We start from the raw sequence: 13,767 nt of genomic DNA, 5'->3' as shown, positions 1-13,767 counted from the left end.
TAGTGATTGTACATGCGCAATTAAATGCAGATATCAGAAAATTACTGCGAAATTCACCTGCTCTTCCCAAATTTGCACCATGTGTTATTTCAGCAGGGGACTTGATACTGAAATGTACTAAATTTAGGAAGTTGGGGAACATACCCTGTGGATTGAGGAGGTAATTACTGCAAAACGGTCACTGGCATTAAATGGCAGATGTGGAATCTCTTTGGAATTTTAATTATTGTTAGAGATTTAATGAACATAGTTCGAAATTTTTTTCAACTTTATTTACTCTTAATCCCTTGATTCCCACATTATTCTCCTGCTGCTATCCACACATGTGCATGCATGTCTGTGACCAACACATGCACACCCCTGTTCAATTGGCATTATGTTGAGCAATGGGGAGGAGTGGAGCATATTGAAGGGCACAGAGAAAATAATAGGAAACAGATGAGAAGAATGGGAGGAAGGAATAAGGGGAAGAAAGCAGAGGGGAGTAACAAGGTGAAATGAAGACAAGAGGACGGCAAAGAGTGGGTTAGTGAGGGGAAGGAGATAGGATTTAAAAAAAAGGAGAGTAATTGGAGATAAATGAATTTCCATTCTTAGAAACCAGAGAGCCTAGAGAAACAACTATAAAATGCAGGTATTGAAGGCATCTGTTTGAATTCACACAAAGAAGGCCAAGTAGCTTTCATGTGAACAATCACTTATTCTGTTGCATGGCATCGTGACACAAACTAAAATACCATCCACATTAAGCCACATTCACATTTTTCTGTAAGCAAAGCACATTGCAGTTTAAAAATAAAAGTAGAAAATGTTAGAAATAGCAAGTAAGCCAGCAATTGTGGGGCTGTGAGTCAGAAGCCTAGTGTTAACTACTATTTAGACTTAGCAATTAGGCCCAAAGATAATTGACATGGCAATTCTTTTGCTTTAGTGATATGAGAAATGCCTTTTCTTCATAGCTTTTGCCTTAATTTATCCTCATCAAATTCACTTGTAAGACAATTGGAGAAAGACCCTAAGGAGAATATGAATTTGTGAATAAACAGAGAAATAGACTAGAAGTAATGATAGGTCATAAAGCTAAATGAAAGGAGGGCAAAGTTGAGAAAGGTAACTATTTATTTCTTGTGCAAAATACCAAATCTATTGAAAATACTTTTTGCTTATTGATCCCATCATGCAGAATATATACGTTCTCTCTCTACCCAAATAATTTAATAAATAATGTTTATTTTAGGGTAAAAACCACTCAAAGAAACTTCGTAATTATTATGCTGGACATCAGTGTGTGTCTACTTCCAAAGTGACTCATCCTGTAGATCAGCCAGCCACACAGCTTCATCTTCCAGCATCCCAGGTATTATAAGTGTATGTTGGTATTGGAGAAATGTCTGAAATTTTTAACTGTTGTATTTCCTGGAAAGCAGCATAATTTGGTACTATAGTTGAATTTGAGCTAAATAAATGATGCTTATGTTTCTATAGTTATTTTTCCAGCACTTACTGCATTTATCTATAACTCATATCATATGTTCTGCAAGTTCCAAACCACTGCAGAGCCAATGTATCAGTAGGTGTTTAAATTATCTAATGTATGTTTAGGATTTTGAATAGTGTGATGAGCAATAAATTTTAAAAAATGTATATTTACCTTGCCCTAATGTTGTTTCACATCCAAGACAGATCTGCTGAGTTTACACCAAAATCCAATTGAAGAACTCCACTATTTTATGCATGTGTAAAGTCCTAATAAGTAACTTCTTAAGTAAAATTGGGTGATCAGATGAAACTTAATAATCTGTATTTTGCTGAAGTTGTCTATATTATCATGGAATGTTTAACATTGATCTACAAGAACACACCGACCTTCAGCGTAATTGCTCATTTGAAAAACGGCACCTATGAAATGGGTGGGAAATCTAGAACCCACTGAATGACAAGGCCAATAGAGGGTTAAGATAGGAGGAAAAATAAAGAGAAGTTAATGCCAGACACAGAGAACTTGGGCCTCAAAGAGTATAAAAGATGCAGGGGTGAGAATACAGGTAAAATTATGAAAGCAGAGAGAGGACATTAAAAAAAGCGATAAGTAAATTTTTTTTTTAAATCCAAAGATGTTTGATATGTACAAAAAGAGCAAGAGAATAACTTGAGGCCTATTGGAGACCGAAAAGGTAGTCTGTTTATATAGGTAGAGGAAATGGTAAAATTCTTAATGAGTACTTTGTAGCTTTCCTCACATGAGAGGGGCCATGCAGTCATACAAAGGAGAAGAAGTGCGTGATATTGGATGGGGTAAGCATAGTAAGAGAGGAAGTAATAGGGATTTTAGGTTGACTGAAAGTGAATAAATCACTATGCCTGAATATGCCAGGTTGTTTTAAAAAAAATAAGAAGATAGAAAATTGCAGAGATTCTGACTATCATTTTTTTTAATCCTTCCTGACCACAGAAGTAATACCAAGGACTGAGGGCCACTTATGTTGTACAACTATTCAAAAAGGGAGGAAGGAATAAACAGTAATTACAGACCAGTTAATTTAATTTTGCTGATGGACAAACAATTGGAATCAATTCTGAGAGGCAGTATAAATTTTCATTTAAAAGATTAATCAACAACTGTCAGCATAGATATGTTATGAAAAAATCATGGCTAATTAAAGAAGGAATCTTTTGAGGTGATAAAAAGGACATTTGGTGAGGGTACCATGTCTGATGTACTCTACATGGATTTTTAACAAGGTCCTACATGACAAAAATGTCAAAGAAATAAAAACCTATGGGATCCAAGAGAGAGTGGAAAATTGAATCCAAAGTTGGCTCAGTGGCAGGAAGCAAGGGTAATGGTTGTGGGTGTTTTCGTGATGGTAAGGCTGTTAGCAGTGAGGTTCCATGCAGTTTCGTCTTCAAAAAGTAGTATATATTAGTGATTTGGACTCGTATTTTTCATTGCACTTGTGCATATGACAATAAACTCGACTTTGATAAAGATAGCATGATAAAAAAAGTTTACAGGTGACTCAAGAATTTGCCTTGCAGATGACAGGTAAAAAGCTTTAGACTGCAGGAAAATATAGATGGTCTTGTTATTTGTGCAGAATATTCAGAGACGTGTGAGATGATGTTTATGGAGACAAGCAACAAGACAAGGAAATAATAAAGATGGAGGAACAGCGGGACCTTGGAATGTATGTCCACAGGTCCTTAAAGATAGCTTGAAAGATCAATAATGTTACAGGATGCTTTCCTTTATTATTTGTGGAACAGAGTGTAAGATCAGGGATGTTATGCTACAACTGTGCAAAAAAAGTTAGTTAGACCACAGCATAAGCACAGCACAGCATGTAACCACATTAAAGGAAAGAGTGCATAGAAGAGTTATGAGAATGTTGCCAGGACTGGAAAGTTTTCATTTTGAGGAACAATTGAATAGACTTAGTGCTGTAATTTTTGGAACAGAGGATATCGAGGGAAGACTTAATTGAGGTGTATAAAATTATGAAGAGCCCAGGGAGAAAAATAGGTTTAATAAGAACCTTAGTGAAAGACCTTTAAATCAGAAGGCTTAGATTTAAGGCGATTGACAGGATGCTAGGAGTTTGGCACTCAAAAAGAGAGAGTAGAGGCAGAAGCTTTCAGCACATTTTAAGAAGTATTTTGAATGTATACTTGAAGTAGCTTGACCTACAGGGCTACAAGTGCTGGAACATGACTCAGTAGCTCTATTGGCTGGCACGGACATGGTGGGTTCAATGATTTTCTGTGCTGTAATTTATTTTCTATGATTCTGTTATTTCTTGTTGAAGAAATATGCACCAGTTAAAAAGAAAATATGTTGAACTTGAAGGCTTTATATGGTTTGGGAACTGCCTGAATCTTTTCAATTCTCTGAAATAAAGCCGAATTTCAGAATCGGCATAGAGTATGCAATTGCTGCTGTATAATAAATTTAATTCTAGTGACTAGGGATGAATTTCTGTGCTGATGTTCAGAAAGAACAACAAGCAAAAGTCATGGCTTATTACTTCCAACAAAGCGCTACAGATTTCCCACTATGGCATCAAAAATGATCTGCCATGCTGATATATCTATATATCTATCTATATATCTATAGGCTAATCATCTTTAAATAAAAGATTGATGACAGAAGAGGTTTCATGCCCAAGCATACGGCTCAAGTTCTTCACAAAAAAATGTTTCTTGTTTGTGGATTAATAAAATTGTGGACAAACTAGAATGTTTTCTAAACACATGAGAAAAATACCAATGCCCAACTCTTGTGATTCTATTTTGAAAATTTTACATTAGTGCTGACAGAATTTTTAGCTCACTGTTAGTTTGTGCAGAATTTATGACAAGCATGCCAAGGATTGGCTTTGCAACCTTTGTCACCTATCACTCCACCCCAGTGGGAAATTAGATTTTAGGAAGGGCCTCAGGAAAATTAAATGTTAATTTTAGTGTTAACCAGCTTCACAGTTCGTTGATAGGCTTCGGTTTGAAGTAAAGTCTGTCTTATTTTTTGTTTTTGGGCAACAAAAGAACTACCTACTCTTCTTGAAGCAAATATTCTGCTTTGTCTTATACATTAAAAGAAAGGCACTCCTTGCCCTCAAGTGTCAACTTCATGTGGAAGTGCTGAAGCTTTTAATTCATTTTTATGTTAGTTTGGTCGTTTTGCCACTCTTTACTAACAATTGATTCACCTCAGTTACCTGAAATGTTGGCCTTGATTTTAACATTCTCATTTCATCTTGCTGGGTTAGGTAAGGCAAGGGATCTTATCTACTCATAGTTTAGGCCCTCCAAAAACTCCTACTTAGTGATGTGCTAACCTTCTTAAGATATAACATTTGCCACTGAGCTATCATCTGATGCTTTAGATTAAATATGGCAGCATTTCAATCCTTGTGTTTTGATCTTCTGGTCATTTCATTTGGAATATAACCAAGTCTGTAATATTCAGGAATTCTGTAGAATTTGGCATCCACAGATCCATTTCTCCAAATCATTTGAGTCTCAGGTTTTCTGATGCTATATGTAAGCAAGAAAAGCATCAACCTCAGAGTAAATATCCAAGTGGCTAGTTGTTTTCCAGTTATGAGAAAACTCAGATCCTTTCTTTAGTTTTGCACCATTATCATCATAATAGTTAACCAACTCTTGTTTTTCATATGAATCGTAGAAATTTACGACAGAACAAGAAGCTATTCGGCCTTCTGTACACTGGCCTGACAAAAGTATAGTAGCATAAAGAGAAAATTATGGAAGTATTTGGGTCAGATATAAAACCAGCAACCAGAAATGTTACTTCTGTTTCACTCTCCATGGATGCTGCCTGGCCTTCTGAGTATTTCCAACATTTTCTGTTTTTATTCCAGATGTCCAGCATGTGCAGTTTTTTTTGCTTTCAAAAAAAGAACATCTGCCCACCACTGATGTTAAGCTTGAATGGTGATTAGTTGTGATTAGCTGGTCTGTCTGCTCCCTTTTTAAATTATGCTACTGCAATAGCAGTCTTGGCATTAATATCCAACAGATCTTCTGCCATTGGACAAAGCCTAGTGAATTTTGTTTTCATACTCTAATGGCATTCCTGGGTTGTTAACTAGCCTTTTGGGTCGAGGGCTTTTTCCACATTCAGTAATGCTGTCAATATGTACTCTTGAAGATTCAGAGTGTGAATTATAACTCTCAAGACTGTTCTGGTGGTGTACAATAACATTGATTACAATGTTATTTTAGGCTGAACTAACAGTAAAGAGAATCTGTGCTATGTGTAATCTTACTACAATGTGTGTCTAAAATTCTAAACAGCATTTTACCTAAGAATGAACTTGATATTCATGCATAATGCAGAAGAAGCAGTCCAATCTAGCCACCAAGAAGCCATGTGGAGCAGTTTTTAATCCAGTCAATCAGGATTGTTCAAGCTGAAGCATCATCTTTGCAGAAATGGCTATATATTGACACAAAAGTGCACTCACAGTATCTAATTCCACATAAATTATTGTTTTAAGTAGTTAGAATACTTAAACATTGCCTTTTTTTGTCCTTGCTACCTATAATATGAGGGTTTTAAAACAAAAGTTAATGGTTATTTTGTTTACAAGACACTCTAGGATGTACTGTACTCTGCCTCCTTTATATTAATCATTTATGAGTCTTATTTTTCACTCAGTCAGGGTCCTCCAAGACGGCAGGTCGAGTGATTCTGGCCACAGCAAATGATTACTGTAAACTCTGTGATGCCTCTTTTAGCTCCCCTGCTGTGGCACAAGCACATTATCAAGGAAAGAATCATGCCAAGAGACTGCGGCTGGCTGAAGCTCAGAAATCCAATTCAATTTCGTATGTATGCTAAGAATTCTGTGACAGAGTTTTTCAGCAAAACTTATAATATAGTATTATACTTTTGATAATGTGAATGGATGTTTCATTTCCAAACAAAAAAACTAATTAAACTTTGATTCAATAATGGGCTTCTAAATATCAGTTGCTTCTTTTAGGCTCCACAAACAAAGATGATTATTCCTCCATGTGTTCATCATTTACATATCTTAGGAAAGGCCATCATCCAACCTGCCACCAAGCATTGGAACAGTGCCCTCTTAGGAAAGTTTTGACATTTGATCTTCCCCCAAGTATACATTGCACAGACTAGCATTCCATAAATTTTTTTCCTCCCACTGCTGTTAGCAACATCTGAATTTTTATTCTATTAGGTGGGGAAAAAAGTGATAAAATATTCTCTGGTTTATTTTTTGCTATTTCCAATTTCTGAAGCTTTGGATAATGTAGAACTTTTTCACATAACGTGCATGCTGGTTTTATCTTATACTTGGTGAGTGTAGTGATGGATCTTCTTCCTCAAAATCAGGAAGAGTTTTTATCATCATTTCCAAAACAATATTTTTGCTATCTATTTCTGAGGAGATGTGTAGGTAATTAATAGCGGAGATGGTTTTTTTAAACTTGAACTATATTTTGGGACTGAGGCATTTTAAGAGTAGTGATTGTAATGGAGTCTATTTGGCTGGAAAGGAGCCTGGAAAAATTGTTAAACTGAGGTGGCTTTTCTGTAGCTTGTGCACTGAAACCATACTATTAAAAGAGGCTAAGGAATTTCCAGTATAAAGTTGTTTTGGAATATCTGTCCTAAAGATGCCAGAAATCAACTCCTAAACTTTTGATTTTCTTGAAGAGGCAGAACCCAAGAATTCTTTTTTAGGCCTGTGGCCTGCAATAAGGGATAGCCAATAAACTGAGGCCATGCTAGCAAGGTCCACATCCATGAATAATATTTTTAAAAATCTCAATTTACACTTGCTACTCATGTGTTTTTACAGATCCATCAGGTACACATGGATTTGAGAAAGGAATACACAATGGGGTCAGGACTACATTTATTGCCCATCCTTAGCAGTCCTGAAAAAATGATGACCAGCCCTTTCTGGTTAGTGTTGATTTTAATTCAAGTGTCATCCCTTTGTGTCCATAATGTCATTGGGTAGGCAATTCCTGGACTGATATAAAAGGATGGCAATAAACTCTAAGGCAAGATGATATGTTATTGTAGGTGAATATTGAGCTGGTGGTGTTCCCATTACATTGATTTCTGCTTCTCATTTGGAGGAGACAGCAAGGGGGTGGAAGAGGCAGGGGAAGGTCCATTCATTATGGAAAAGTTTGCTTCATTAATGAACGTTAGCTTCACAATTGTTATAATGGCTTTAAGTGCTGATACATTTCACACGTTTTCTCTGGTTCAGCCAGCTTTGAAGACCAAGAACATAAAAAAAATAGAAGCAGTCTAGGCCCCATGGCTCTTCAGCACTGACAAACCTGATCTTGGTCTCAACTTTGCTTCCCTGCTTATTTCTCATAACACTTGACTCCTCTTGTAGAGTTTCAGGTTGCAATAGTGTGAGATGAAATGAGGTTAAACTGCATCATGATACTAATTGATTAGTACATTGGTCTACTTAAAAGGTGGCATTAATTTCTGTGTATATCCCTGCTTACTATTCCCATAATGAAATAACATGGGTTAGAAATTTGTCCTGGGTAATATAGGCCATCTCCTGGTTACAAATGCCCAAGTTATGGACACCCGTACATAGGAACAAGCACCTATAAATTCAGAAGTCCGGCACACGTACATATGTTTGTTCCTTTGAACTGCAGAACTAATTTCCTTTGCGCACTGGGCGAATGAGAATGCTTGATGGCAATACAACTTGTGCCTCCCACACAAACACCAGTCATCTTTAGAGCTCCATATTGGATAGGAGTGTTTGTGATTCTTTACAAACACTGCACTGTATAATTCTTACAGTATTTTACCATTATCATGCCTCCCAAAAGCAAAAAAGATGCATGTGATGGTAGTGCATCCAAGAAAAGGAAAACAATCACAACACAAGTTAAAATAGATATAATTAACCAATCTGAAAAGGGAGAAATGCCATTGAAAATTTGGCAAAGCATTGGGTTTCAATCATACAACAGTCAGTATTATCATAAAGGACAAGGCACTCATTCTTGAGCACGGCCCGAATGCATCTCTTCTGGTCATCTGGAGGTCCAACAGCTTGGGTGATTTTAGATATCTTTATTAGTCACATGTACATCGAAACACACAGTGAAATACATCTTTTGCGTATAGTGTTCTGGCGGCAGCCCGCAAGTGTCACCACGCTTCTAGCGCCAACATAGCATGCCCACAACTTTTGTTCCTGAGGTGGGGAGATACTGTACTTCCAAGAATTTGCCATTCAGGATTTGATTGGTTCTTGATAATGCCTCCAGGCATCTTGCATTTTTGGATGATTGTCATCCAAATGTCAATGTTATGTACTGGCCACTGAACACAACAGCCATTTTCCAGCCAATATTTTAAAACGCTGAGGGAAGATCAGATGTTTGACTCATGATTTCATTGAGTACAGGACCTATCCAAGGAGCACTGTTCTACTGATTTTTGCCCACTTTTCCAGAAAAAAATAGGCATATCCTAAGGTACATGGTGGATAAACTACATTTAAAGAATAAAGAAGACCATATTAAAGGTAAATAAGTTAAATTTATATTTATGTACAGCAACTGAAGGTCAGAACATTAAAATGGATCTTCTAGTTTTCCAGTCAACTTGTTAAGGATGTTGAATATAATCATGTTAATTTTTACAAATGCTTACTTTTCATTACCATAATGGAACTATTTTAAATTGTAATTTCAAAGTTGATTTTACTGTCATTATAAAATGAGTTTTGTAGACTTTATAATATCAAATATCAGGAGTAATACCAGGATTGTAATAATCTAATTTATGAAAATAATGTAATTTGAGTTTTGATTACATCAGCTGGCATTCAAAGGTTATATTCAAAGTGAAGTGCAAGAGTTTCCTGAATGTAATCTCCCACCTTAATTCTTAGTGTACTTTGTATTTTCCTGTTTGGAACCACCATTTCTGTAATGATGTACAATAACTAGCTCTTTATAATTTAGATGAAAATTGTAATCAAAGTTGATTATACATTAGTACAGAATTATTGTCAAATGTACTCAGGAGATAGAACCATAGAACAATACAGCACAATACAGGCCCTTCGGCCCACCATGCCTAAGACTATCTAACTCCTTCCTCCCACATATTCCCCCTATTTTAAATTCCTCCATATGCTTATCTAACAATCTCTTGAACTTGACCAATGTATCCTTCTCCACCACTACCCCAGGCAGCGCATTCCATACACCAACCACTCTCTGAGTGAAAAACCTCCCTCTGAAAGCTCCCTTGAACTTCCCACCCATTACTTTAAAGCCATGCTCTCTTGTATTGAGCATTGGTGCCCTGGAAAAGAGGCGCTGGCTGTCTATCTATTCCTCTTAATATTTTGTATACCTCTATCATGTCTCCCCTCATCCTCCTTCTCTCCAATGAGTAAAGCCCTAGCTCCCTTAGTCTCTCCTCATAATCCATACTCTCCAATCCAGGCAGCATCCTGGTAAATCTCCTCTGCACCCTTTCCAATGCTTCCACGTCCTTCCTATAATCAGGTGAACAGAACTGGACACAGTACTCTAAGTGTGGTCTAACCAGAGTTTTGTAGAGCTGCATCATTACCTTGCGGCTCTTAAACTAGATCCCACGACTTATGAATGCTAACATCCCATAAGCTTTCTTAACTACCCTATCAACCTGTGAGGCAACTTCCAGGGATCCCCAGATCCCTCTGCTCCTCCACACTACTCAGAATCCTGCCATTAACCTTGTACTCCGCCTTGGAGTTTGTCCTTCCAAAGTGTACCACCTCACACTTCTCCGGATTGAACTCCATCTGCCACTTCTCAGCCCAGCTTTGCATCCTATCAATATCCCTCTGCAAGCTTCAACAGTCCTCCACACTATCCACAACACCACCGACCTTTGTGTCGTCTGCAAACTTGCTAACCTACCCTTCTACCCTCTCATCCAAGTCATTAATAAATATCACGAAAAGTAGAGGTCCCTGAACTGATATTTGTGGGACACCACTAGTCACAGCCCTCCAATCCGAATGCACTCCCTCCACCACAACCTTCTGCTTTCTACAGGCAAGCCAATTCTGAATCCACATGGCCAAGCCTCCCTGGATCCCATGCCCTTCTGAAGAAGTCTACCATGTGGAACCTTGTCAAACGCCTTACTAAAATCCATGTAGACCACATCTACTGCACTACCCGCATCAATCTGCCTGGTCACCTCCTCAAAGAACCCTATCAGGCTTGTGAAACATGATCTTCCCTTCACAAAGCTATGCTGGCTGTCTCTAATCAGTCCATGATTCTCTAAATGCTCATAGATCCTATCTCTTAGAATCCTTTCCAACAGCTTGCCCACCACAGATGTAAGGCTCACTGGTCTGTAATTCCCTGGACTATCCCTACTACCTTTTTTGAATAAGGGGACATTTGCCACTCTCCAATCCTCTGGTACCATTCCCGTGGAAAACGAGGACTCAAAGATCGTAGCCAATGGTTCAGCAATCTCCTCTCTCGCCTCGTGGAGCAGCCTGGGAAATATTCCGTCAGACCCCAGGGACTTATCTGTCCTAATATTTTATGACAGCTCCAACACATCCTCTCTCTTGATATCCACATGCTCTAGAACATTAATCTTACCAACACTGTCCTCAGTGTCATTAAGGCCCCTCTCTTTGATGAATACTTAAGAGAAGTATTCATTGAGAACCTCACCCACTTCCACAGCTTCCAGGCACATCATCCCACCTTTGTCTCTAATTGGACCTACCTTTACTCTAGTCATCCTTCTGCTCTTCACGTACGAGAAAAAAGCTTTGGGATTCTCCTTAACCCTACTCACCAAAGCCTTTTCATTTCCCCTTCTTGCTCTCCTCAGCCCCTTCTTAAGTTCCTTCCTTGCTAGCCTATATTCCTCATGAGCCCTATCTGATCCTTGCTGCTTGCACCTTATGTATGCTGCCTTCTTCTTCCTAACTAGTTGTTCCACCTCTCTTGTCACCCATGGTTCCTTCACCGTGCCATTCTTTCTCTGCCTCACCGGGACAAATTTATCCCTAACATCCTGCAAGAGATCCCTGAACAACGACCACATCTCCATAGTACATTTCCCTTCAAAAATGTCTTCCCAATTTACACTCTCAAGTTCTAGCCTTATAGCCTCATAATTTGCCCTTCCCCAATTAAATACCTTCCTGTCCGCCAAATGCTAACCCACTGAGAGATCTGCCACCTGACCTGGTTCATTACCTAATACTAGATCTAATATGGCATTCCCTCTAGTCGGCCTGTCAACATACTGTGGCAGGAATCCGTCCTGGACACACTTAAACTCCGCCCCATCCAAACCTCTGGCACTATGCAGCTGCCAATCAATATTTGGGAAGTTGAAGTCTCCCATGATAACAACCCTGTTATTCTTGCACCTTTCCAAAATCTGCCTCCCAATCTGCTCCTCAGTATCCCTGCTGTTACCTGGGGGCCTATAGAATACTCCCAGTAGAGTAACTGCTCCTTTCTTGTTCCTAACTTCCACCCATACTGACTCTAGAGAGGATCCTTCTACATTATTCACCCTTTCTGCAGCTGTAATAGTATCCCTGACCAGTATCGCCACCCCTCCTCCTCTTTCCCCCCCCCCCCCGATCCCTTTTAAAACACTGAAATCCAGGAATATTCAATATCCATTCCTGCCCTGGTGACAGCCAAGTCTCTGCAAGAGCCACAATATTATAGTCCCATGTACTTATCCAAGCCCTCAGTTCATCACCCTTATTCCTGATACTACTTGCATTCCAGTAAATACACTTTAGCCCATCCACCTTTCTACTTTTATACCCTGTACTCTGCTTCTCCTTCCTCAAAGCCTCTCTACGTTAGATCTGACTTTTCCACATCCACTTCTTCCTCTGACCTACCCCTCTGGTTCCCATCCCCCTCGCAAACTAGTTTAAACCCTCTGGAACCACCCTAGCAAACCTGCCTGCAAGGATACTGGCCCCCCTTGGGTTCAGGTGTAACCTGTCCTCTCTGTACAGGTCCCACCTTCCCCAGAAGAGATCCCAATGTTGTAAAAACCTAAAACCTTCCCTCCTGCACCAACTCCTCAGCCACGCATTCATCTGCCATCTCCTACTATTCCTACCTTCACTATCACGTAGCACTGGCAGCAATCCTGAGATTGCTACCCTGAGGTCCTGTTCTTCAGCCTTCTGCCTAGCTCCCTAAACTCACTTTTCAGGATCTCATCCCTCTCCCTACCTATGTCGTCAGTGCCAACATGTACCACAGCTTCTAGCTGTTCTCCCTCCCACTCATGAATACTGTGGACCCAATCAGAGACATCCCAGACCCTGGCACCTGGGAGGCAACATACCATCCGGGATTCATGCTCAGTCCCACAGAACCTCCTATCTGTTTCCCTGACTATCGAGTCCCCTAACACTACTGTCCTCCTCTTCTCGTCCCTTCTCTTCTGAGCAGCAGGACTGGTCCCAGTGCCAGAGACCTGGCTACTGCTGCTTGATCCCTGCAGGTCACCCCCCTCAACAGCTTCCAAAGCGGAAAAGCTGTTACTGAGGGAAACAGCCTCTGGGGTCCTCTGCACTATCTGCCTGTTCCCTTTTTCTTTTTCTCTCCCCTGACAGTCACCCTTCTATCTACTTCCTGGACCCTAGAAGTACCTGCTCTAAAGGGGGGGGGGGCGTGGGTGGGGGTGACTGTCTCCCGATGCACAGTATCTACATAACTCTCTCCCTCTCTGACGCTTCGCAGTGTTTGAAGCTGCGACTCCAGCTCATCAATTCTGAGCCGAAGTTCCTCCAGCGTCAAGCACTTATTGCAGATGTGGTCACTGTGCACCACAGCAGGGTCCACTAGCTCCCACATCAGCAGCTGCAGCACACCACCATGTCCTCCATTTGAACTAATTCTTTCCCTACCTAGTTTTATCCTACTTAAAATTTATAACAGTAACAGGTAAACCTTATCTTTACTTACCAGCTACTCACCTGCCTCGCCCCTTACCGCCAAAGCCCAATCACTCTGCTCCCTCTCACTCCGCTACCTGCTCCTAACGCTGCCCGCTGGTTATGGCGGTCTTCTTTTTAAACTGTTCGCGCGTGCGCGCTACTGACTGATGTCATGCGCCTGCGCAGTCACTCCCCGCTATCCCCAAACCGTTAGGAGAGACTTTGAATGTTGAGTTGTCCTGTTTTTTCCAAAACAATTGAGTGTAAG

The 13,767-nt window shown here is 39.8% G+C and overlaps 1 protein-coding gene across 1 annotated transcript in view; it reads left to right on the top strand.

Annotated features, from left to right (window-relative positions):
• zmat3 (zinc finger, matrin-type 3) overlaps positions 1–13,767 on the top strand; it is a 34,144-nt gene that overhangs the window by 13,366 nt on the left and 7,011 nt on the right. Inside the window, exons 3-4 of the mRNA XM_052017403.1 lie at positions 1,238–1,357; positions 6,182–6,351. Coding sequence (XP_051873363.1) covers positions 1,238–1,357; positions 6,182–6,351 — 290 coding nt within the window. The remainder of the gene's footprint in view (positions 1–1,237; positions 1,358–6,181; positions 6,352–13,767) is intronic.

This window comes from Pristis pectinata, chromosome 6, assembly GCF_009764475.1.
Source record: "Pristis pectinata isolate sPriPec2 chromosome 6, sPriPec2.1.pri, whole genome shotgun sequence".
NCBI lineage: Eukaryota > Metazoa > Chordata > Chondrichthyes > Rhinopristiformes > Pristidae > Pristis > Pristis pectinata.
This window is presented reverse-complemented; position numbering and strand designations above follow the sequence as displayed.